Genomic DNA, 27,013 nt, shown 5'->3' with positions numbered 1-27,013 from the left:
TTACCATGGTTAGTAATGTTTTGTAATGTCACCCTCATATTTATCTAACTTTGTCTTATGGAGAAAATATGCTCAATTCTAAATCTAATTCTTTAAGCTGCAGCTTGTTAATGATCTTGTTACTGACTATAAATGATTAAAGACAACAAAAAAAAATGAAAACCACTTTTTGGTATAATTACTACTTTACTTTACATGTTAAGATGTATGGCTCTTTGACGTATTTGAATTTCAGAAGTGAGGGATGTTAAGTTTAAAATACCCATTTTTATACTCAGAACTTAACGTGTTTAAAGCTCATGTCTTTTGGTGGATATGTCTGATGAGTAGTAAAATTAATAATTATATAATATTGGAAAATATAATGATTTACTTTTGGTTGTTTTTCATTTCTGTGCCTGGAGTACTCCTGAAGATGCTGCTAATGAGCCTGACATTACTAGCCAGACGGTGGTGGCTCATACCTTTAATCCCAGCACTCAGAAGGCAGAGGCAAGGCAGGCAGGTCTCTGTGAGTTTGAGGCCAGCCTGGTCTACAGAGAGGGTTCCAGGACAGCCATGGCTACGTAGAGAAACCCTATCTCGAAAAAACAAACCAAACCAAACCAGAGTAGGTGGGGGTCATCTGGGAGTAGCATTACTTACTTGCTCTAACTTCAGTAGAAGACAAATTCACTTCCAAGGACAGGATGTGCAACCTATAGTTAACTAAAACAGACTTTCAAGAATGTATTGAAAGTCATTCAAAATTTTCTGTGGTTCAGTTAGGCTTTAACTAACTTTAATACAGTTTTAGTATGGATTTCTAGAAAATTTATTTTTGTATTTTTAGTTTATATGCATATCTGTGTGCCTAAATATCAGCATGTAAACATGTGTCCAGTTGCCCTCAGAGGCCCTTGTGGAACTATAGTTACTGGTGGTTGTAAGCTGCCTGATGTGGGTGCTGGGAACCATTTTGGGTTCTCTAAAAGAGTAGCAAGACCTCTTACCCACTGAGCAGTCTCTCTACCTCCTTCAGTATGGAATATTTTATACTTACCACAAACCTGGGTACTCAAGAGTTAAACACTTTAAGTAACATAGTCAAATTTACCAAATAAATAGTAAGAACAGGGTTTTTGCTTTTTAAACAAAAACTTCCCCCTTATAAAGAGGAGGTCATTTTATAGCTTTCCTTAAAATACCATGTGATTTTATTGCATCGTTTGATCCAGCATAATATATAATATAATATATAATAATGAGGGCATGGGTTATAGCTCAGTGGTAGATAGTAGTAGATAGTGGGGTCAATCCCTGACCCCATCAAATATATGCAGATAGTTTTGTATTTGTGTATGTGTATGAATGATGAAAACTTGCAAATATCCTAATTTAATGTTGAATTTCTCTCCTTTCGTGTAAGTTTCAACTTCTTTGTGTGTTTTAGGGTTATACTGTTTTTGTTTCCAGTGCATGTATTTTTCAAAATAGATTAAAAAGCAAAGCCAGTGACAGTTTTATTATGGCAAGCATAAAGAACTAGTAAATAACTATTATGTATTGCTCTGAACTAAGTTCTTTACTGAGGTTAGTACCAATCATTTATTTCCTAGGTCTATATTTGAACTATGGGGTCATGGAAAATCTCCTGAGGAGCTGTATACTTCTCTTAAAAATTACCCTGTGGAAAAGATGGTGCGTAGTGAAACGTGATTATGCATAGGCTCGTGTGCATATTTGGCATAGTTCATAAGCTTAGAGAACCTATCTGCTTCTATTTTAGGTTCCATTTCTACATTCAGACTCTACGTATAAAATAAAGATTCACACGTTTAATAAAACATTGACTCAAGAAGAAAAAGTCAAACGAATAGATGTAAGTGAAATTAGCTAAACCAAAACCTATTGGGTCAGTGCACTCTGGCAGTTGATATACATGGATATATGATGCTTGCTTACCACTTTCTATGCTCTTGTGTGTATCTTACTTACCTCTGACACAGACTCACACAGTGGATATACTAGATGAGCACTGTTCTCCAAGTCTTTGTAAACTTCTGTAGTACATTAGAATTACTATTTCTTTCTTTCTTTCTTTTTTTTTTTTTTTTAAGGCACTTGAATTTCTTCCATTTGAGGGAAAAGTGAACTTAAGGACACCACAACATGTATTCTCTGTTTTGGAGGACTATGGTTTGGACCCAAACTGCATCCCCGAGAAGCCGCATAATATTTATTTTGGTAGATGGGTGAGCACGTTCTTTCTTCCTCTCTCCTTTTATTTTAAAAAAGCTAAGTGTGGTAATGTAGGTCAGTGGCAGAGCATTCATGAGGCAAAGATCAAAGAAAGCAGAGAGCTATACCTTTCTATCAGAGTTTTTATATGTAAAAGCAACTTAACAGTTAGAACTGCTGTATGGGTTAAAATTGCCGAGATGTGTGTGAATATGATTTGTTTTCACAGATTCCTGTGAAACGCAAGGAGCTTGTTAGATATGAAACCTAGGAAAAGGGGGCACTTGATAATGGAAAACAAGATTTCCCAGACTGTCAGGAATACTCCTTGAGTGAAGCAGAGGCAGGGCAGAGTGCTGTGCCTGCTCAGCAGGCCCTTGTGGAAATCTTAGATCATTTCCATTCTGAGAGGAAATGAAATCATAGACATGTTATGCTCACTTCCTTGAGGCTACAGTAGGTGGATGGAAGCCGAGACCCATGATATGGACTAAGTTATTTTAGAGAATGAGAAAGGGGAGGTGAGAATACTCAAGACCTCTTAGAATAGTTAAATGTAAATTTGATTTCTGCTGGGTTTGCAAGCACAGAGTTAGTGGAAAGGCATTAAATAAATAAAAATTTACTGTAATAATCTCAGTCCTGTGATTTTTAAAGGATTAAGTTTGGAACAGTAATAAGTGGATAGAGGTTCTCAATCTCAAGGTGCTATAATTTTATTGTGAATAATTATCTTGAGTGTTCGGTGTAGCTAGACTAATGTGAAAAATATCTCTGATCTAGATTGCAGATGGGCAAAGAGAGCTAATTGAGTCATATAGTGTCAAAAAGAGACATTTTATTGGAGGTACAAGTATGGATGCTGGTTTATCATTCATCATGGCCAACCATGCCAGAGTGAAAGAAAATGATGTTGTCTTTGATCCATTTGTTGGAACAGGTATTACATAAGTCCATTTGTTGCACTAATGCATAGATATTGCTTATTTGTAGCTGTGAAGGTGATTCTATGTTTTGGAGGAGAGATTGAATCAACAAGCTAATCTTGTCACTTGATGGATGTGACTAGGATTTTGTGGGTTTTATTCCAAGTAAGCCACTGGGGGGAGCAGTAGTCTTATTTTTTCACAGATGTCTTTGCAGTGTCTCATACATTGTAGGAATGTTATAGAATCATAGTATATTTATTTAATTAGGAAAACTCTTATGAAAAAATGAAAAAAATCAAAAGAAAATATTCATGCTTTTAAATAAATAGCCATATATTTGGGTAGAGGGAAAACATATCTTTGATTCTGTTTGTGGGAGTTTTTAAGCAAGCATGAAACCAAAGGTGACTAAGTAGCCATAGAATAGAGTCTGCCTGCTGATCACGCTCTTTGTAACTTCTCTAGGGTGCTTCCGTAGTTAAGTTTGTGAAAGCCTGAAATCCCAAATTGATGTCATCTGATTCTGAGGTTTTGCTTGCCTCAGATTTCTTTCTTGCTTGATGTAGACCTTGGGCAGGCAGTACTCTTATTTAATTTTTGTCTGACTAACCCCATTATTCTATTTTGTGAGTAGCTCTGTAGATGTCTGTCTAAGGAGCAGTGAGGATGCAAGGCTAGTAGTATCTGTTGAGTAAATGTGACAGGTACTATGCTGTGCACTTTAATTCTGATGACAACTAACACGAATATATTCTAAAAGTCTTCCTGAAGACGTTGCAGTGCAAGGCGAGGTTAAGTGCGTTGGCCAGGGTTTGTTACACAGCGTCTTATTTCTGCAGTTTCCAGCTGCAGCAGTCTGACACCACTGTTTGTGTTTTTATTGCTTCTGCAGGGCTTTCTCTCTCTGCAGACTAATGGTAATTTTTATCTGCATAGGTTTTACTGGCCGATACTTGCACTGAGTTAGCGTTAGGGCTGTGAGCAAATGTGACCAGGAAGAAATAGTATCTATTCCACCTATCTGGTGGAAGGAGTTTTCTGGAATTTGTTTTGACCTGATTCACCAGTGAGCTTTCTGCCGTGTCTTCATGGATCTCACTCTCAGCAGCACACTAATTTATTCTTTCCTGTCATCATTTACCTAAACACTCTTTGGTTTCACTATTGGAACTGATGTCAAGTTTATTTAAAGGTTCTGACTATCTACACATCAAATCCCAGTGTAAGCATTTGTTTACGTGTGGCTTCCTTTACCGTTTTATTTTATTTGTATTTTCCCCTGAATCATTTGAAGGTTACATGTTTTACATTCCTCTCTTAATTATGTCAGTATACATGTTTTAAGAATAAGGATTACATATGTACTTATATTTATATATTTGTATTCTGTGGTTAGATGATGTATTTTACTAATAATGCTATTTTGATTCGGAACATAACTAAAGCTTTTAAGTATAGAATATTCTTCATTTGAGTTGCTTGAATCTTTCTCATTACTGAAATGGGTTATACATTCCCAACTGGGCTGTGAAACTTTGAGTGTGTCCTTTTCAAGGATTACATACCCTGCTTCTCTGCCTCTCAGTGTAATACTAACTTTTATCAGCGTGGTACTAATATAATTTTCCATTGTGTGATGGTGACTGTTCTATTTTATGTTCTTGCAGTTCATATGAAGCACTTGTGGGGAGGAACATTAAGACTAGTAAAGTGTACTGCTCCTTATATCCAGATGTCTCCTCCTCTGACAAGTCAGGGTTAGCATCCGTTGACAGGATTCTTGTTTGGACCAGTCTTTCCTTTGATGATTTTTCCACTCTAGCACTTCTGTTACTGATCTACATTTATTATTTTATAATCAAGAGCCTTTCCTCACTTCCTGTTGTTAATTTCACTTTATTAACATGAACTCCTAAGCCCCCTGTGTTCTCTGGTGATTTATATATAAGTCCTGTTAGTCCTTAATTACTTCCTTATTCAGATTAGCCCAATTTAACCAGACCTTTCTCATTGAAACTGTCTTTGTGACCTTTTTATTTATTTATTATTTTTTTAAAATTCTTTTCAGAGGACTTTTCAAGTTTCTGGCTTATCTTTTACATGCCAAAGCCCTGGCATCAGTCATTTCTCACAGTAACCCTTGTTTCTTTTAGTGGGGAGAGGGTATCAGAAACCCTGATCCGACTTCAGAGGGTGAGCACACGTGTATACATATACTACGTATGTGAGGCAAATGGAAATACTCATTCATATACTCCTGTGTGTATTAAACACATGTAAACCTACACACAGACTTATTAGAAATCATGGTCTATGCATGTGCCAGCTGTTTCTGTTGACTGTCACAGATCCGTTTCCTCCCTGTTTCATCTTTTTTACATACACTTTTCTCTGCACTAAGAACCCTGGTTCTTATGTTCAGCCTGTTTGCTCTTCTGCTCGATTCTATAATTATCTAAAATAATCAAGATTGCTTTGTCCATGCCTTATGGGTGGGGTGTGAGTAGGAATCCTACCATATTAGTTTTTTGTGAGTGTGTTCATTGTTTTATGTAGCGTAGAACTCTGAAGCCATAGTGTTGATTTCTTCTTATACCTTCTCTCAGGTGAGTCAGTGCTGGTAATAGTCCACAAAGAGAGAGATACACTTCTTGGCCTTGTCTGTCTTCGGATGATTTGTAGGTATAAGGAAAATAATACAGTTCCTTTTGAATTTTGTCATTTCAGATTGTAGACATAGGATCCAGGTGAGGAAATGGAGTTGGTCCTGGGAGATAAATGCAGGATGAAAAAGAGGACTGGAAAGTAGATATCAGTAGATCATTAGTGCTTTCGGCTTTTCAGTCTTTCATATTCCTTCCAAGTTCCCTTTTCCAAAGCCTGAAGTTAGTCTAGTTGTGGTGCTGGCCATGGCAGTGTTCTCGTACTTAGCTGCTAGTTCATTTAGAGCTCCTCTCTTGGGGATAAAACACATACAGTTAAAAAAAAAAAAAAAAAAAGTGGCAGCAGGATCAACAGCTCCTTTTCCTTTTCTCTGTCTCAGTAAAACCAAAGCCTGGTCTCACATTGCCTCAGACTTTCAAAGCTTTCCCTTAGCTCTCCAGAGACAAACTTAAATGGTTTTATAGTGTGGAATAAATTCAGCTCATTGTAGGCTTTTGCATATAAGATATTACCCTAACCTTAAAATGGTTACTGTTTATTGTTTATGTGACAAGTTGAAACACTGAGTTGTCAGTCTAACTCACATACGTGGTATTAATATTTTTCCTTTGGATAAACAAAAAGGGGTGAATCACTTTCCTCCATTCTCAGCATCTCACCCTGTTTTTACTGTCCTTTCCACCAAAGAAGACTCCATTTAATGTACAACAAGATACAAAAAACTGCTGTAATTGAAAGAGCAATAGATGATTAACAGGGATCAGAGAAACCAATTTGTTATGATTTTATTTTTAAAAAGTAAAAGACACAAGTTATCAGGTGAGTCTAACAGATTATTCATCTCCTTTCAGCAGTGTTCTGTAAGTTGGGTCTTCTCAAATCCCTAAGCAGTGGATAAGGTTCTGGTTAAGGAAGCACAGGAAAGCTTTTCTGTTCTCCTTGACAACTAGCTCTTCTAGGTGAGTATCTGCCTTGGCTGGCAGAATTGTAGTAATTCCTTGTGATTGGGGTGAAGTGACTGTGTCTCACAAGTCACCACATGCAGCGCCTTTCCTAAGTACAGACTGTGCTGTGTTAGATGAAGAATTGAGGTCCCCTCCCACTGCGTCTCACACGGACAGTGATTTCTTTGAGAAGACCCAGGTTCTGGTTTCTGCTGTGCTTTGAATCCACCATCCTTCTTCTCCTTCAGGGATGCCACAGGGAAGTAGTTAGTGCACTTCCACCAGCAAAGTATTTCGAAGTCCTCTCCCCTGGCTGTTTTAAATGGCTGTAGGTCTATAATGTGTAGGTCTTGGCCCTGTGAAGATACTGTGCATCTTAACTTTAGAGGTAACATTTTAAAAAGGTAGAAAGAAACCTTAGAATTTGCTCCCTGTCCAAGCCTGTGCTTATGTTGTAGTCTAAGGATGAATTTCTCATTTCTACTTGACTTACATCTTCCTATATTATAATTGGGGGTTGATCATGCACACAAAAATGCTTTTAATTTGAATACTTGATAATGTGCAGCTTAATGAGAAATACAGTGTAATATTTTATTGAACTTTGAATTTTGGTTAAAATTTTAAAGACTTGCTTTTTTTAAAGGTGTTTTCTTTTAATTGTTAGAACTTTCCTTCATTTTTGAGCCGGTCACATCAGTCATATTCCTCAGTCTAATCAGTTTATACTGGGAAATGATTCTTACTTTAGCCACTAAAATGTGAGGAAGAAAAATGATACCATTAATTAGCTAAGTTACTTAGAAAGTCATATTTTTAGTTTATACCAAGAGATAATTACATGACAGTATTCTTAAAAGGCCGTGTTTTAACTTGTGAAACTTAGTACTACCCATGTGTAAGATGCTCACTTTATTTCTGTGAGATCGAGCCCAGTTGCTAGCTTATTTTAGATCTTTGTGTTTGCAGACCTGTATGTTCACTTTTTAATAATCTTAGATAACCCGAAAATGTCTAAATATACATTTTTTTGAACTAAAAATAGTGTTGCGTACGTAGTGTTGTGAAGTAGTGATGCCGAGATATGCATTGACTCTGCTTCTCAGCCAACTTAGTGGGTTCAGTTTAGGGTTTATTTGTTCAGTTCTGAGCCTTGCTAAATTTAACTAGGCTTGATGTCATTCCAGGGTACTGTGCCTGCAGCTAGTTCATAAGACTCTGGATCAAATTAAATCAGGAAAAGAACACTAGTCTGGACTTTCTGGGTAACAGTCATGATTGTGTGATTTTCCAGGTGGTCTCCTGATAGCATCTGCTCACTTTGGTGCATATGTGTGTGGGACAGACATAGACTACAACACAGTTCACGGCTTAGGTGAGTAGAACTTACAGGCAATGTTAAACTCTGTTGTTAAGCCAAATGGGCCTTTAAAATAATAAAGTAGTTTTGTGTGACACTTTATTGTTTAAAACAACATTTTTGCCACAAAACGTGTTTGAGTGTGTACATTGATGATGTGCTCATTCGGTGTGTGCAGTGTGAACTAGAAGAGTGTTAAGATTAAGATTAGAGAGATGGAGTCGCCATCTTGTTGTGTAGTCAGCAAGTCCATGTTAAGAAGATGTATGTAAGGGGGTAGAGATGGAGAGATGGCTCAGGGACTAAGAGCACTGACTCTTCCCCCAGGACTCGGGTTCAATTCCCAGCATCCACATGGCAGCTCACACTTGTCTGTAATTCCAGTTCCAGGGTTTCTGACACACTCTCATAGACATACATGCCAGCAGAACACCATGACCATAAAAATAAATTTAAAAAAAAAGAGAGAGAGAAGATGGAAACATTTGTAGTCTCTATTTAAGATTACCATCATTGATTTATTCAGCAATCATGCATTGCATTCAGTTTAGATTGGATTAATATTTTTTAGTCTTTGAGTAACTTTTTTTGTGATTAGAACAAATTATTTAAAAGTCATATTTATAGTTTATACCAATAGGTAATTACCTGACTGTATTCTTAAAAGGCCATGTTTTAACTTGTAAAAATTAATACTACCCATGTGAAAGATGCTCACTTTATTTCTGTGAGGTCAAGCCCATTATCTATAATATCTATAATATATATTATATATCTATAATATATATTATATAATAATATAATAATAATAGTATCATTTTTCTACGTAACAGTGTTGTAGCTAAAATAAGAGTCATTTCCCAGTACAAACTGATCAGACTGAGGAATATGACAGAGTTGACTGGCTCAAAAATGAAGGAAAGTTCTAACAATTAAAATAAAACACCTTAAAAAAATCAGGTCTTTAAAATTTTAACAAAATAATTGAAACACTTGAGGTGTCTACAGATGTGAAAATTCTGCCTATAAATGGGTATAACTTGAAACATTAATCTACTTTGATATTGTAGCAATTATGGACACTATTTAAAAACTTGAAAGCTTCCCAAATGGTGTGTGATTGAATGGAATTAGAGTAAAAAAGTGTATTCCTAATGGAATGGTATTAAAAATACCAAGTTAAATTCATGCTTTTGAAATTTTTTGCCTCTATGCTGGTAGTCCTGTATTGTAACTTGGATCAGATCTTAAAAACCCCTTTCTTCATTCAGTATAGATTAATTTAAAGTGAGGTGTCATTACACTTTCTGTTGCTGAGACCATTGTGTGCAGCACTGATAGAGTGTCATCCCACCTTGTCCCCTTCTTAAAAAGTTTTTATTGATGTGTGTGTGTGTGTGTGTGTGTGTGTGTGTGTGTGTGTGTGAATTTCACATCATGCACCCCAATCCCTCCTATGTCCTTGGCCCACCATTTCCACATCTACCCTCTGCCCTTGCAACCTCCCCACCAAAAGAAAATGGACAAACAAAAATCTTGCTGGAAGCTGCAGTATGTCCTGGTATGCCACATAATACACTCTTTTCCCCAAAAAGAATGTTCATTGCAGTGAGTCATTGGTCTCTGGTTCGGGGTCTAGCTTTTGCTACACTGTCTATCCTGGATATTCACTGGGACTCCTCTCAGATAGCCTGCTTTTTCGCTGTGTCTTAGAGATTCTACAGCTTTGGTTCTGGACGACCAGCCCCTTCATATGCTCCAGCAGTTCATAAATGCGATAGATTTTGGGGTGGGCCAAATCAAATTCCTGTGTCTGGGCCTCAGTGAGAGCTGAGTTGATCATCCTGACAGCTCTCCTGAGCTCACCCCATTAGGGCCAACTCTCTCGCATTGCTCAGGTAAAGGGTGGGGCCAGCTCTCCCTCCTGCTGAAGAGGGACTGTCATCTGTGTGGCCCAGCGTGCTCTGTGTATTATGTTTATATTAGAGTAAGTAAAGTTCTGAGACTTCATTGTAGTTTGTAGAAGTTTCTTGTTAACAGAGACCACGCATTTGCTGTAAGGAGATTATCCAACAGAGCTTTTAAGAATTTTTATTTATTTTTACTTATTAAAGTTTTGAAAAAGTTATTTCATAGCCTTCAGTCTACTGGGTGTAGATTTCTAATTGAGAAAAGTTTTTAAAGTTTATCCAGTTGCTAGTTATACCCCCTGTTTTTTCTTTTCTGGTCTCTCAGTTTATACCATAAAATAGTTTCATGTTTTTCCAGTTAGAAAATCAAAAGCCTTTCTGTGAGTCCTGTGGGGTCCCTTAGCTGTATTTTAGTTTTCTCTTTCCTTTGCTGAGATGCTGCCTGAAAACCTCCTGTCTGCTTTTGGTCTCACTTTCTCATTGCCTGTGATCTTGTAGCACCAGTGCCTACTGTTCAGCTGGAACAGCAAAGAGCTGCAGTTCCACAAGTGTTGACCTTTTTACCCGCCTTCTAGGGTGATGTTCTACTGATGCTGCCTTTACTGTTTTGACAGTTTTATTTCAGTGTCTTTAAAGCTCTCTGTTTTCCTCTTTTTTTCCTTTAAATTCTGTTTCTACCACATTGAATGTTTGGGGGTTTTCTTTTTTTTTTTTATCGTAAAGTCAGTCATAATGCAAAAGTATATAATTATATAAGAATAGTTGCTGGGCATGGTGGTACAAGGCTGTAATGCCCACACTCAGGAAGTAGAGGCAGGAGCCTCTCTCTGTCCATTCCCTGTCTTAAGAAAAAGAATAACTCTAGAGTGAACTGTTATGAAGCTCTAGATTAACGTTGTGCTCTTTCTGACCAGTTTCACTTGTTTAAATGCTGGTGGTTCCAAGTGTGTGTTTAGTCTTTACTACCTACTGATTATCTCTTTCAGTTAATGTGTATGTGTGTGTGTATGTGTGTAATAGTTTGTATATCTCAAAAATTACTAGTGAGCCATGTTTTCTTCTGGTTTCTCTGGTTTTAACACTGACATGATCATCGTCCGCTTGGGTCTCCTCAGTGCTAAGCTTTTGAACTTGGTCCGCTTTCTCCACACACACACTGACCAGACACTAGTTATGTTTCTGTTTTATGTACCTTCTCCATGGTCAAAGCTTCTATGATTTTTTTTTAATTTTATTTTTCTTTTTAGTTACATTTTGTTAACTCTGTGTCCCAGCTGTATCCCGCTCCCTCATTCCCTCCCCAATCCCACACTCCCTCCCTACAAGTTAGCATTCTTTATTTCTGTTTCATTTATCTGATGTAACAGTCATTCAACATGGAACTCTTTACTGCTCTTGGAAATGTCCATGTTCTACTCAGTTATGTATATTACTGATGAACACTTCATGCTTAGAAAATACTGGCCATTTTTACAAGGTACATTTTACTGTTCAGAATAAGGTAAAATAATACTTGCCTAATTGTGTGCATACAATTAGTATTACAAATGACACACACTTTATGTGGGTAAATAGGGGTTTGCATGAACATAAAAGTATTTTTGGATAAACTAAAGAAATTAAGAATTCTCTGTTTGCTAGAATAAGTACGATCATTTTTTTTTTTCTCTCTCTCTTTAGGAAAGGCTACTAGAAAGAACCAGAAATGGCGAGGACCAGATGAAAACATCAGGGCAAATCTTCGTCAGTATGGTTTAGAGAAGTTTTATCTTGATGTCTTGGTTTCAGATGCTTCTAAGCCTTCCTGGAGGAAGGGAACATATTTTGATGCAATCATCACAGATCGTGAGTTTATTTGGAAGGGGGCTAGTTTTCTGAAGTTGGTACATTTTTAAATACAAAACATATCAGCACACCTAAAAAATGCCCACTTGTTTTAGGTATTTTTTTTCCCCCACTCTTTAACTTCCTTACATTAAAAACAATAAAAAAAAATTATGACTAGACAGCAGGTTGTTAAGTAGCTAAGGGTTTGTGGTTTCATTTTAGCAGATATGTTTATTTCCTGTTTACTTTAGCCATACATAATTTGCCATCCATGTTCCCTTCCCTTTAATTTTTTGATGCATGTACTTTTATAGTGCCTGTGTTTGGTCATAAGAGTAGCAGCTAGAGCTAAAGAACTATCTATGGTTTCTCAAGGGGTTTCAGCAGTCTCAGTTTTTCTGTGGGTGAAAGAAAGCCTGTGTAGTGCCTACCTCCATGGGCATCACCTTTCTAGATTTAGATAAATGGGACCACTGGGCTTTTGAATCAACTTGTTTCGGGACACTATACGAAAACTTAGGTTCTGCACCTCAGGAATCTTGAATGTTTGAGGCAGCCTGTCTAAACAGATGTGCCTTTTCTGTAGGATTGGCAAATCTGTAAATGTTGCAAAGTTAAGACCTTTGTCTCAGCCAGCTCTTGTTTTTCGATGACTTTGACGGTTTCGAATCTAACAAGAAAGTTCTTATGGCAGTAAGATGTCATTGTGAATATGCATTATGAAACTTGGGTGATCTTTTATTATTTACTGTTGTTCTCCAACTATGATATCTTCCTTCTGTACTTCAGTATGTATTTCCTGAGAACAAATATAGTATCTTAGGCACAGTATGCCAATCATAAATTGATATAATAATTTAATCCGCAGTTTATTAGCCAATTTCATCAGCTGAACCATTAATACTATGGGCTGTTTGTTTGTTGAGTACAGGATGCACCTCGAATCAGGCTTTGCATTTAGTCATCTGAACCTCTGTTACTTACAATATGACCACAGCCTCACATAGTTGTCCTTTCCTGAGCATTTTATATTAAATATTTTTTGGTGGAATACTGCAGAGGTGATGTTTTTCCTTCCCTGGTTGGTGTCTTAGGGTTCCTATTGCTGTGACAAAACCACCATGACCCAAAGGCAAGTTGGGGAGGAAAGGGTTTATTTGGCTTATACTTTCAGATCATAGTACATCATTATAGGAAGCCAGGACTGGTACCTGGAGGCAGGAGATGATGCAGAGGCCAAGGAGGAGTGCTGCTTACTGGCCTGCTTCACATGGCTTGCTCAGTCTGCTTTCTTATAGAGCCCAGGACCACTAGCCCAGGGATGGCACCACCTACAATGGGCTGCTTCCCCTCCCCATTGATCACTAATTGATAAAATAGCTGAATTTCATGGAGGCATTTCCTCAACTGAGTCCTTTCTCATGACTCTCTTGTTTCAAGTTGACACACAAAACCAGCCAGTATACCTGGATATCACATTTGATTGCGTACCACGTATATCTGTCCCTCATTGGTGACGGTTGACTTGACTATCCCCTTATTTTTTGTTTTTGTTGTTTTGTTTTTCTGCCTAGCTCCATATGGTATCAGAGAATCTACAAGAAGATCAGGTTCACAGAAGAAAATACCAAAGGGAATAGAAAAATGGTAAGTGAAATTTAAATGTAACAAGTTATTACATTGAAAAGCTTGATTGGTTTTTTTTTTTTTTTTTATAATTATTGTGAGCAATCTTAAGCTTTTAAGTGATTTTGAAATATTTGTTTTCTGTTAGTCCAGAAAGCCATGTTCCTGTCTCCTTGAATTACCACCTGGGTGACATGTTTTTTGACCTATTAAACTTTGCAGCTGAGACCCTCGTCCTGGGCGGAAGACTAGTCTATTGGTTACCAGTGTATACTCCAGAGTATGTACTCTTTGTTTTTAATATCTTTTTCTACAGTATTTGCATGTTTTAATGATCCTTGTTTCCTCATCTCTAATTTTTCTCATGTTTTTATATTTAATATTTATCAGTAGCTTTGGTTTGCTTATATACAAGTAAAAAAATAGTTCTCTTCCTCTTAAAGGATTTTTTTTTTTGGACCTTTTAAAGTAAGGCATTAGCAAACCATACCCTTCGAGCCAGATATACTTTTCATACTGCTTTTATGAAGTGGTTGAACTAAGACCACCTTTTACATTAACAACAAAAAAAAGTTAGAGGCTCACAGAAGGCTATGTGACAGAAAGTCTTGACATAATAATTCCAATGGTAATGCCAGCACTTGGAAGATATGGATAGGATGGTCAGAGTTCAAGATCATCTGCACCTACCTCCTGAGTTCAAGGTTAGTCTGGGCTACATTAAACTATATAGAATAGTTTAAGGAAACACATGTTCCCACAAAATCAGAACTATTTGCATTCTGGCTCTTTGCATGAAGAGTTTGCCAAGCCTTGTTGTACACCACTTAGCCCAATGTCTGGTACATCATGGATGTTCAGTAGCTGCTGACAAGTGTACAGAATTAAAATTTATCTGATTTAAAAATTTATCGGAGTAACTCATATGTCTACTGCCTCTAATGCAGGCTTTCTTTCATGTTTGTTATGACTACCATAAATGCAATAAACCTTTCTTTCTTATAAGCTCAGACCAAAATAAAACTCATGCATCTATTTAAAGCTCTGTTTTATGTTCAACAGGATTGGGTTTGTTACTCAGTAACTGTTAACTGCTGAATGGAGCTATGTACAACAATGGTAGAACATAAGGTGTTTGAATAAGTTTTGAAGCATTAAAGGGGTCTAGAGAGAGGTTTAGTGGGTGAAAGTCTGTTTAATCAAGCCTGATGATTTGAGTTCAGTCATTGGGACCTACATGGTAGAGGGAGAGAACTGACTCCCTAGAGTTTCTCTCTCTCTGTTTCCCTCCACCCATCCCTCTCTCTCTTAAAAGGATAGAGTCTTAGGTTTACAAGACAGTGTTCAGATTATGGTTTAGTTATTTCTTCAATCTGCCATAGGAATCTTTTTTAAAATGTAATTATTTGCTGTATAACCTTGTTTAAAAGCATTTGAGGACAGTGGAAGCAGTGGTAGGTTAGGTACCTTAGGATGTGGACGCTTTTTTGTTTATTTTATAGACAATGTATTTGAAGTGATTTTGGCTGAGCTTTAGTTATACATTTACTTATCGATTAATATGTACTTTTATCCATGGTATTGAACACTGGCTTTATGTTTTCTTAGAGGTTTAGAGCACTTGTTACTCTTGCAGAATACCTAGGTTCAAGTTCCGGCACTTCACCTAGGTAGCTTACAGTTGCCCTACCTCTAATTCTAGGGGATCAGATGATCTCTTTTGGCCTTTGTAACCAACCACTAGGCACGAGCCTGAGTACACATACACTCGTATGTATAAAATGAAAATAAATAAATAAATAGATGTATGTAAAGGAATTAAATCTAATTTAGTCCCTTTATTTTAGAAAATGAGGAAAATTATTTTCAAGAAGTATTATACATTATCTAAAATTCAAAACTACCCAGCTAATTGCCCTTCTTATTCCCAATGGTGTGTCCTGCTATCTGGTCTGTGCAGCGATAGGTAGAGATTTATTAATATTTTCAGAGAGGGAGGTAGTTGCTCATTTATACGTGAAATGGTTGTTACTAAGCAGAGTATTCTAAGTTATCCTTACATTTCTCCCTTGGAAAGTGTGAAGCTTTTGCTAGCAGTCTGTTGGGGTGTTCCACCTGCCTTTTTGTTTTCTTTTGCAGTGTGCTGCTTGAAAAGCTAGCATTCACTTGCTATCTCTTAGCTTTTTCTCTTCTATGTGTGATAGAAGGAAGCTACTTTTTGTTTTAATTCAAGTTGCAGACCTAAAAAAGAATTTCTGAAAGACATTTCAAAATTATAGAACATTTAGAGTATAGTACACACTCCTCCTTCATGCACACTGTCCAATTACTAGCACAGATGGCCTTTCCTCCATATAGTACACACCCATGTCATTAATCTCTTCATTTTGCTTTGTTTTCAAGACATGGTCTCCTGTAGCCCAGGATGGTCTTGAACTCCTATCCTCCTATGTCTTCCACCCAAGTGCCAGGATTATAGATGTGTACCCCTATATCTGGCTATATTCTTCTCTTCTGAACCCATGTGAAAAGCTATGAGCAAAAGCTTTCTACCCCTGCATACATCATTTTGTCTTCCGGTCTGCTACCAACTGTTCAGTAAGTGTGGAAGCCAGCATTGGTACTGCAGTGCTGTCTGCTTCTTCCAGATTTTATCTGCTTCGGTTCTTCCAGGACAATGTGCTTGCTGTCTTACCTTTTAGTTTGTCAAGGTCTAGGATATCTAGCCTTTGTTTATCTGGTTTCATAGTTTCCATAGCTAATATTTTTGGGGTTGATTTTTTTTTGTTGTTTCTCTGTTGCTGTGAAGACATACTGTGACCAAGGCAGTTTATAAAAGAAATCATTTGATTTGGGGGTTTGTGGTTCTTGAGGGTTAGGATTCATGATTCTCAAGGTTGGGAGCCTGGCAGAAAGCAGTCAAGGAAGGCGTGGTGCTGCCACAGTATCTGAGACCATCCCTCTTCTCCTCAAGCTGTGGGCAGAGACAGACACATAGAGAGACAGAGAACTCTCACTAGGGCTGGTGTGGGCTTTGGAAGCCTCAGTGCCTCCTCCTAGTGACCCACCTCACCCAGCAAGGCCATGTCTTCTCATCCTTTCCATATTGTTTCAGTAACTGTGAACCAAGCATTCAAATATATGAGCCTATGGGGACCACTCTCATTCAGGCCACCACAGCCCTCACAGGATGATTTCTCTGTTGTCTCCTTGCTACATTCCGATGTTTGCAGGTTTATTATTCACAACATCCACTGCCTGAAGATGATGCCAAAGCAGAGCATAGATTGGGCTCCTGATTGAGGCCAGTTGTTTGCTCAGGTTCCACAAATCCATAGAAGTTTCTTACCTAACTTCATTTTGTGTGCTAACTTTTAAACTGGCTAGAAAATCTCTTTGTGGAAGATAAAATCCACCCACTGGTGTTGGTGATAAAAAATGATGGCGTCATGGCCAGCAAGATAGTTTAGGGGGTTGCTTGTATGAGCAAAGCTTGAGCACCAGAACCCATGTGGTAGAAGGAGAAAATTCCTGAAAGTTGTTCTCCAAGCTCCACAGGTGTGCTTTGCCACTTGAATGCACACACTCACAGAATAAATAAAAATGAAAAATAATGTGATGACACAAATATTAAGACTTAATATTATATCCCATAACCATACGTTAAAACTGTCAAATAAAGTATGGGAGCTGGAGATATGGCCCAGCAGCTAAGAGTGCCTGCTTCTCTTCCAGAGGACTAGAACTTAGTTCCCGGAACCTCCACTGGGCTACTCTTCACTGGCTTATACCTTCAGGTCTGGGCCTTCTGTGGCCTCCAAGGAAACCCACACATAGGTCATACATTTAGACACGGACACGTAAAAACAAATGGCCACCAAGCGGCTTAGTCACCTGTCTTAAATTAAGATTTTGGGAATAAATGTTAATGTAGTCATGAAGTTTATGGTGGCTCATCTCAGTGAAGAGACCATGTTTCGTCTTTTATCTAGGAGTCAGGAAAGAATGAGTTCTTGAACATGTCAGTGTTCAGTAAATTCACAGTGAGATTGATAACATTTAGAAAGAAATTAAAGTTTTTAAAACTTAATTTTATTTTTATTAATTATAGTTAGTTCACTTTGTATCCCAGCTGTAGCCCCCTCTTCTACCCCTCCTAATCCCACCTTCCTTCCCTCTTTTTCTTCTATGCCCCTTCCCAGAAATTAAAGTTTTACAAGGGAAAGACTGACTATGAAAAGTGATTCATGAAAAAGCGAGGGGCGTATGTATATAACTATTTTTGCTAGTAAAAAAAAAAAAAAAAGCTGGGATGTAACTTGTATTCATGCAACCCCCACTCTACACTTTTCTCTCCTGTGGTTTGTAGTATTTATGCAAAGTTGTGCAAACATGCCCACCATAAACACAACTGCCCCTACAGTAAACATTTTCATTGTCTCCCAAAGAAATCCTAGTGTGGAACCACCCTCCTTCTATTTTTGGCAACACTGTTCTAAATCTGTGCGATTTTCCTGTTCGGGCTGATTTTAGTTTTCAGTGGGTAACTTAAATTATAGGGAAATAGTAATTTAAAAAAAAGGTATTGTTATTATTGTCTAGGCAAAGTACAGATTTGTTGTGAAATAGACTGTGAGTGTTCACTGAAGCTGTTTTTAAGCTGCTGTAATTTTTTTTCAGTTTGTTGATTTGGAAGTACGTTTTCCACTGATTTCGTTATTCATATATAGAGTTTGTTTTCCTGTGGTTTCTACATCTGGTTTCAGCCAGTCTTCAATGAGAAATGGAGTTTGTGGTATAATAGTTTTATATGTACTGAACTCAGACTTTTTATTCTTGCATTCCCAAAGCAGTGCAATATAGCAAGTAGCATTTATGTTTGTGTTATGTATTCTGCATAATCTAGAGATGACTTAAAGAATACAGGATATTATTGTATTATTTACTATTGTAAATATCTCCTAGTTTGGATGACTCCATGGATTACGGTATGGGGAGGGAGGTATCCCTACAACCAGTCTATAGATACAGAGGACTCTAAGAGGCTACTGATAAGGTGGTTTTCTCAGTAATGATGGTAGTCCAAATAATATTATTTTATGGTGAAAACAAACAACAACAACAAAAGTCCAGTATATTTATATGCTGTTAAATCAAATGCTGTGGTTTGTGCCTACAAGGCCCCACTTTAAAAAGAAAACCAGCTACTGACAACTTTGGGGAATATTAGCATTATTTATGTTATAAATATTACTTAAAATTATTTTTTACAGATGGATTTGATTTATAAATGTGTTTTTTGTTTTATAGTTGCATAAGAGGCTTAAATATCAGGAATTTTATTTGTGCATATTTAAGTGACATTTTCAAAACATGACTCAATGTTAATAGAAGGTTTTTAAACTTCCTTAAAAAGTTAACATTCCTACATAGAAGGGTTGAGATATGAGGCCAGTTCAAGCTACATAGTGAGGAGTATGATCCTACTTAAATATAAAAGTGTACATTCTCAAGTATGCCACTGTTCTATACATCCATGGAGTTTGCTGTGTTTAAGCTTAAGTTCAAAGTTGTATTTTCTGTTTTTCTATTTTTAAATTTAGTCTCAGTCATGATGTAGACCATATTTATTCATATCATAGGTATTTTGTATGAAGATTCTAAATTTGATATGGACTAGTTTTATAAAAGTACATTATTTCTGGCTATAGAGCAAGTATAAATAATTTAGATGAGGAAAAAGTGGTCATGAGTTCCCTAGGGAATAGCAAAAATGACTTCAAGAGAATTCCTTCCCCTGATAGTGGACTCAAGTGTAGCATGAATGTGGCTTGGTGAGTGAGTGTCGAAAGTTTTGAGCATGTGATTGAGGCAGGGAGGGGAAGGTTGTTGATGGTCAGAGAGATAAGGAAAGGCCTGCAGAGTGGTGGTAAGGATGATGTTGACACATTGGAAAAGCTAACTGAGGTTCTTAGCCAGTACAGTTCCCATTTCGAATCCGAGCTTTAAGATTACGCATATAATATGTGTGAGCAGAGATTGTTCAGAAAGGCATGAAGATTTGCAAAAGAGAAATAAAAACTGCCAGCCAGTATTCTCAGGTACACACTTAGCGGGGCCCATCACTGCCACTCTTTTCACTCTGCTCAGAGTCACTGTTTTTTTTCTGCTAGGTTCTTAGTGTACCCACTGTCCTGCTTTCTAGGTGTCAGTCATCTTTGTTCATGGGCCACATTGCTCTATAGCAACACTCCCACCACTCAGAGTTCTAGCTTCAGTGTTACTTCCTAGTGAGTGTGTCCTGGGACAAACACGCTTGTCGTGTTTATGTGTAGTTCGTTATTTGAGTTATTGTATAAATAACTTTAGGCTTGTTTATATATCTGACAGAGGCCTCAAGGTGTCATTAACAATTTTTAGGGATGTTTTATTTTGCAGTGTAAAGTATATGCTGTTGTAGACGTAATGAAAATCTTCAGGTGAATCATCCATCTTGATTGTCAAGGGGTTGCTGAGGGATGTACTTCTGTCTGATCTGTGTTTATGGACCCTTAGGGTGTAATCATCAACTCGTAGTTTTGTGGTTTGTTTGATATTCTTCATTAAAGAATATCCTCTCATTTTTCCTATCATCTCCCCCCATCTGTTTCCTTCTCACTGTCTCCCACTGTCTGTCTTTTTATTCTTTTCAAGGGGCAAAATACTAAACTACATTTTTGGTGCTGTTACTTATAAAGTATTTTTAAAGTACAAGTAGATTGTTTATGGGTTGTGTGGAAACACCCTTGACCTCCACAATGCCTGTGTGGTTGTTCCTAACCATCAGCTCTGTCTGCAGGTACAGTGAAGAAATGGTGCCCTGGCACCCTTGCCTCGCACTTCTCAGCAACTGTGAACAAAAGCTTTCCGGTCACACAGCAAGACGTTTGATCACCATGGAAAAGGTGAAGGAGTTTGAGGTAAGTCGCCTTTGTGTTCTTAGTATAAACTCTGGAAGAGTCAAAATCAGATCTTTCTAAATAGTTTTCCTGAAGTAGGATGTGGAGATGTTAGGCTTGATTTTGGTAGTGTAGAGTAGTAGGTGAGTTTAGGAAGAAACCGGAGCTCAACTCTGCATTTGGTTGTGGCTGTGGTAGGAGTAGGATAGAGGGTTGATGAGTGGAAGAAGAAGCCTGCCCACGCCTTGGGCTTCATGTCCTGTTGCAGAAGCCGTGTGGGCGTGTGGGCGTGTGTGTGTGTGTGTGTGTGCGCGCGTGCACACAGGTGAGCATGTGTGTGTTTACACATACCACAGCTCACCTGGAGGTCACATGATACCTGAGAGACCTGGTTCTCTTCTACCATGTTGATTCTAGGGATTGAACTCGGGTCACCAGGCTTGGTGGCAAACACCTTTAACCAGCTGATCCACCTCACCACTGAATGCAGATTTTAATCAAGACAGTGATTCTTTATGTAAGAAAGAAAGTAAAATTTCCTCATTTATTAGGTGCAGTGTCAGTGATCATAGTCATCCATTCTGATATTCTCATTGTCTCTCTCTCCCTCCCTCTTTCTCTGTCTTTCTCTCTCTCACACACATACATATACACACTATATTTAAAAGTTTGAGAAAGAGTTTTAATAACATTTATTACTTTCCAGTTTAGAAGTGATGTGAACAGTATATTTAATGAAGCTTTAGTAACGTGACAGAACACTGTTGGTGCTGTCTTTTTCTGGACTGACAGGCTTTCCCAAATGTCCTGGCTGTTTGGACAAACCCTGTCTTTGAGCAAACTGCAGAACAGGGTAGTTGTGTCTGCATCTTTTGTAAGACCCATCTCTACTCTCCATTTGATGGATTATCATCTAATTTATATCTTAAAGGGCTTTCTCAGTAGTAATTTATATCCTGCCTTTTGTGTCTATCACTTTGAGTCTTTAGTTTAGAGCCTTATTACAACATAATTTGTTTACACTGACAGATCTGAATCTCTTTCCAGATCTTATTTATATCTGTTAAATACTCCATTTATGTTACTTTATGCAAAATGTTTTAGTTATTTTTATTATTACAAAATGCTTATAGTTTTCACCATGGTATAAAATATCCTCAATAATCAGGCTCAAACCAAGACTCTTGAGGAAATTAAGCTAGTCATCTAGATACGTAGTTGATGTTTATCCACTAGCTGTGTGGGTGTTTATATGCATGGATGTATAGATATATGTGATTTGATGAGAATGCATGGCCACTGCCGTGCATTAGGAAAAAAATGCCATGCATGGTTAGAAAGAAAAGAACAAAACAAAACCTGTTCACAGTCCAGCCTCATCTATCCAAGTTCATAGTCAGATGATAGAATCTGTGGAATGGACATGGTTTTCAGTGGTTTCCTAAAAGTTTATTTTATGTATGTACATTTAACAAGGTATATTATTACTAAGCAATTGTATCGTAACAGCTTATCTTTCCTCAAATAATATTACACATTTTAGACAGGATAATTTACCTAATTAAGGTTCTCTGTGGAAATCAAATTCCCATCTCAGTATCATGACTTTTAGAACATTGTCAATTCAGAAATTCCTAAGAGTGGCTTCTGTATCTATTGGCACAATGACAGCCTTCAAAAACGTCAGTTTCTAATCCAGCAGAAGCCCTGTTTCCTCACTGTCCACTGACTAATTGGTCCTGGCCACTCTGACTGAAGCCCACTGTCTGGTGGTGGTGATATGGTCAATCCTCCATGTACGAGCTAAACTTTGTTTCCCATGAGTTACTTGTGCTGTTGCTGGGGCTATTTGGCCCAGGTAGAAATATTGTGGTAATTATGTAATGTAGTTACATACTTGTTAGACAAGTGAAACATGAGTGTGATAATAGAGTTAGTATTTCTATACCAAATAGCTTGAGCGCTTTAGAAGACAAGATAAAATGAGTCACCAAGAAAGGTTTGGGAACTTACTAGATAGCTCAGTGGTAAGGGCTCTGGCCACAAAGTTCGTTACCAGAGTGTGATCTCTGGACCCACATGGAAGGAGAGATCCAGTGCTCACAAGGAGCCCTCTGACCTGAGTTACATGTTTCCACTGCCAGTGAAATAATTTAATAAATGTGGGTTATGAGTACACATATGAAGGAAGACTTAGTTGGGCGTGGAAGATGGTCACAGTTCAAGTTTATGGATTCAATTTGCTTTGTAAGACACTAAGTTCTTGATTCTCTTGCTGCAAGACAGACCTGGGGTTCTATACGTTTGATGCCATAAAGACTGGCAAATTGTTGAATAAAGCAGTACTTATACACAAATAGGGTATTGTAAATTTCAGAAATTTCTCATATTTGTGGAAGTGGAACATGGAAAGGTTGGTTTCTGGTGAGATCTCTCCTCGTGGCTTCTGTGTGTTGAGACCTGCTGTGCTGTCTCTTTCTCTTATCACTGAGATGCCAGTCACACTGGATTAAGACCCTCCCCCCCAACATGGCTTCTTTTACCCTTTCTGCTTCAAATGCCCTTTGCCTGTCACTAACTGTAGGTTTTGAAGTGGGGCTGGTTTAACCCTAGTGCTAACCATTGTCAACTTGACAGGTCACATGGCGCTGGTTGCTTTGAGCAGCTTTTTCTTCCAGGCAGTAGGCTTTTCTTTTGGTATGTTAAGGGAAGTGAGGCATGGGTCAATCAATAGTAGTCTACAGCTTCTATAAACTAAAGAACTTAACATAATCATTTGAGTTAGTAATGATATTTGTTACGTGCCAGGCACAAGAGGGATACTTATACAAGACAGAACTATCACTTGTAGATGTTATAGTTTTCATTCTTATAAGCAAAAAGCAAAGTAGATGACATTAACTTTCTTTATGACATTGCCTATGTAAATATCATTCCTACATAAATTGTGTTCCAAAGAATTACCTAGTCATGGAGAAGATTCTCATCCATTTGTATTTTTATGGAAATTAAAATAAACAATGCACTAGCATGTTGTGTGCGCCGATTTCCTGTGTACGTTCTCCTGAGTTTAGTTTAAGAAATCTACTATTTTCTTCAATGTTTATGTTTCTGTAAGCAAATTTATTTTAAAGTCAAGGAAAATTCTCTTTTGAGAGATCTTGTTGGATATTAAGATGATGAATAATCTCACCCTCTTCTGATGTTTTCAGCCCTATAAAACAGTGCTAGTTCCGGCCTGGCTTCCTGTTTTCATTTTACTTTTGTTCTTGCCTGAAACTGGCGTTAGGTTCGTGCGTCTGCCCGTGCGTGCATGTGTATTGCATGAGACAGGGTCTCACTGTATAGCCTTGGCTGTCCTGAAACTCATGCGTTGATGAATCTGGCCTCCAACTCAGAGGTCAGCCTGCCTTTGCTTCCTAGCGCTGTCTCTACTCCACCTGGATGAAAGTGATTTTCTTGTAATAAGGAAAAGCCTCCTAAGATGGCCTTAATAAGTCTTACCTGATGTGGGATTTACTATTGATGTCTTATTAATATGATACTCTGTCGTGTTTGTTTTTAATTCATTGCTTCACTTTTGCCTTCTGTTTCTTGCTGAGGAATGTTTGTGATTACATCAGGATTGCAGCCCTTTATAAAACAGGCAGACACAGAACTGTCAAACAGTTGTCACATGTCTGACAAACTGTTCTCAGATGTGTTCAGTGCTGTTGTTTTTGGCAGTGGAAGAACATTAATTTTACATTTTACACTTCATTACTGTGACCTTTGCTTTTGTTACTTGTTAGGTCTAACTTCAGTTCGAAGTTCAGCTTACTCGACATGCTGTTTAAGTGTTCTCCCACCGTTTAAAATGTAGAGATAAGTATGTTGTCAATTATTAATATTACTGATTTATCTCTTAGTTAAGCAGTGGTTATCTCTAAACCAGCTGTATACTCAAATCAGAGACTAGAATTTATTTAATTAACCTAGAACACAATGCTGGGCAATGATTACTCAACCCTAAACTCCAAACCCACATGGCTTTCTCCCATTCAGATTTGACCCATTATACTTGATTTTAGTCATATCTTAGGTCCGGTTCATCTCTCCTCATGGTTCCAAGTTCTCTCCTGCCAACCTCTTCTCTCCCACTCCTCCCACTCACTTTCTTCTGTTCCCCTCTGGACCAGGATGTCCCACCCTATTCTCTCCATTGCGCAGCATTGGCTGGTTGCTTTATTGAAATTACAGAGAACAAATGGTAGCATGTTTGCACAAAGTTTAGACAGGTGATGCTTAGAATAAACATCACAGTACAATGTCTGGATTGAAACCAGATAGAGGGGTGGAGAAATCAGCATTTGAATGAACAAGGATAAACTGTATACATTCCACAAGAACATTATACCAACAAAGTTATAAGGATTGTCTAATGCATATGAATTTTTTTTATCTTTACATTATTAGCTGTTGCTTTAGACTTGTTTTTTTGTTTTGTTTTTGAGTGCGTAGTGAAGGGGTTTTGGATAAACACGAATCTTATGAAGATTCCTGAAATGAAGACTCATCGTTTGTTTATTAATATTCTTCGTTGATATATTCTTGACAATAAATAAAGTGCCTTTTTTTTCAGTGCTTGTTTATAAGTGTTCTTATCCATTTGAGTTTATTTTCCCATTTAAGAGATGGAGAGCCTTTAGTGCACTGATGACTAAGTAGTGAACAGCAAACGTAAAAACAGAATTCATCTTTGTCTTTGAGACTTGACCCTTTTCCTGCATCACACTGTCTTTTACCTGGACAGAGTTCTGCCTTTTGATCATGCTGAAGTAAAAGGTCTCTGTATGCTATGTAGTAACAGGGTGTGCCTGTCTATCATGTGCAAGAAAGACCTGTGGGGAAATTTCTTCTACCTCAAAAATGAATAAGAAGCAAGTGTTCCTAAGCATTGAATTCTTAGCTTCTTTTTAGCATACTCTTTCTTTCTCCCGTTGTTTTTAGCCAGTGTGCTCAGCATGCCATTTCAGACTATAATACATTTTTCTAGGACTAATTTTTCTCTTCTTACTGATATATAGTTAATGGTGCTGTATATAGTTGTGGTAATACTGTGAAACACATAAAATTCATTGAATAAAAATGTTGATTTCCAAAAACTAAAAGAATTCTAATTGTTAGACATCATTAGGTCAGAACAGATTTTGTACAATAGTTACGTATCCCGTGCTAGCTACCTAACAGTTGTATATTCTGAATGGCTTTTGCAGAATCCATTGGGACCAGATAGAATACCTATACTGGTTACTCAACAGATTTTTCTTAAAAAGATTAATTTCTATTCATATATATGTACATGCATGCATGCATCGTACATCAGTGTGTATGTACATGTGTGTCTGTCATTGTATGCCATGTATGTGCAGGTGTCCATGGGGCCGGAACAGGCCATCAGATCCTTCGAGCTGTTGTGACAGGCAGTTCTAAGGCACCCAGTGTAGGTGCTGGGAAGCAAACTCCGATCCTTTAGCATGAACCATGAAGCCGCATGTGTGTGGAACCTTGAGGTCTCCTCTACAGTAGAGGCTTGTTTAAATGTAAATACATTATCATCATCACTTAGTACAGCATTATGTACCTCATTGGTTATAGGGTTTGTTTGCTTGTAGGTGATAACTCACAGCTTAATAAGATTGAATAGAATTATTACTATATAAGAGCTTAGAATTTGAGCACAAACTCAGTCTAGGCCTAATTATTACTGCTGTAATATGATATATGAGGGAAAAAAAGATAACCCTTCAAATAATTTGCATGAGAAGTCAGAAATAAATAAATTTCATTTTGGCTTGAAGTGCTTGAAGAATTCTCAAGAAGGCAGATAGGGACATGGTGATACCACATGACATGCTGTTTGAATTCAGTTCTAAAACAATTTGTTTTTTCTTGGGTTGATGTTACTCTTAGAGCGTCGTCTTTTTCTCATTCCTCTTCAAATGAGTGATTTTGTGAGCAGACTAGACCAAGACAATGCCAGTCAGTTCTCCAGCAGCTGCAGCACTGGTGACATAGGTTAACTGGTGTGGCTCTTAACAGTGCCTAAAGGCAGAGCAGACAGGGTGCCAGCTCTAATGCTCTTCCTAGAGTAGCTGCAGGAAGTAGCTTTAAAGGTCCCATGGAGTGGGGTCATAGGCCTGGCTCACTTGAAAACTTGATTCGGGTATTCTGGTACACACGGTTTTGAGGGGCATGGGGCTCTGTGGAGTCCTCAGGAGCTTCATTTCTAGCTCTTGTTTGAGTGATAGGATTTTGACTTCATGGCTTTTTCCCTTTATTCTCAGGTGTTTTCAACTTAAAATTACCTTTCTAGGTATTTCCAATTAAAATATGAATTTGTACCTTCTTTCCACTCTATGTTACCTAGAATCCAGTGTTGAGATTTTATGTGTAGTTTTCTCAACAAGTAAATGTACAGTTTAATCAATACTTATGAAGTACATATCCATGTAGTCACGATGAGGTCAAGGTCACAGAGCAGTGCACACTCCAAATATGCTCACATCTTGCAGCCATTTAAGACAATCTCAGTACTCTTGAGAGGCAGAGGCAG

General features: G+C 37.8%; 1 protein-coding gene across 1 annotated transcript in view; it reads left to right on the top strand.

Annotated features, from left to right (window-relative positions):
• The window catches only part of Trmt11 (tRNA methyltransferase 11 homolog), a 49,848-nt gene that overhangs the window by 11,528 nt on the left and 11,307 nt on the right, over window positions 1-27,013 (top strand). The window contains exons 4-12 of the mRNA XM_055599466.1: window positions 1,599-1,680; window positions 1,769-1,861; window positions 2,100-2,234; window positions 3,004-3,160; window positions 8,052-8,132; window positions 11,708-11,872; window positions 13,429-13,501; window positions 13,629-13,760; window positions 20,319-20,439. Of these exons, the coding sequence (XP_055455441.1) occupies window positions 1,599-1,680; window positions 1,769-1,861; window positions 2,100-2,234; window positions 3,004-3,160; window positions 8,052-8,132; window positions 11,708-11,872; window positions 13,429-13,501; window positions 13,629-13,760; window positions 20,319-20,439 (1,039 nt within the window). The remainder of the gene's footprint in view (window positions 1-1,598; window positions 1,681-1,768; window positions 1,862-2,099; window positions 2,235-3,003; window positions 3,161-8,051; window positions 8,133-11,707; window positions 11,873-13,428; window positions 13,502-13,628; window positions 13,761-20,318; window positions 20,440-27,013) is intronic.

The sequence above is a fragment of the Psammomys obesus genome, unplaced genomic scaffold (assembly GCF_907164565.1).
Source record: "Psammomys obesus unplaced genomic scaffold, mPsaObe1.curated_primary_1811, whole genome shotgun sequence".
Classification (NCBI taxonomy): Eukaryota; Metazoa; Chordata; class Mammalia; order Rodentia; family Muridae; genus Psammomys; species Psammomys obesus.
The sequence above is the reverse complement of the archived record's forward strand: the minus strand, read 5'-3'. Positions and strand labels throughout refer to the sequence as shown.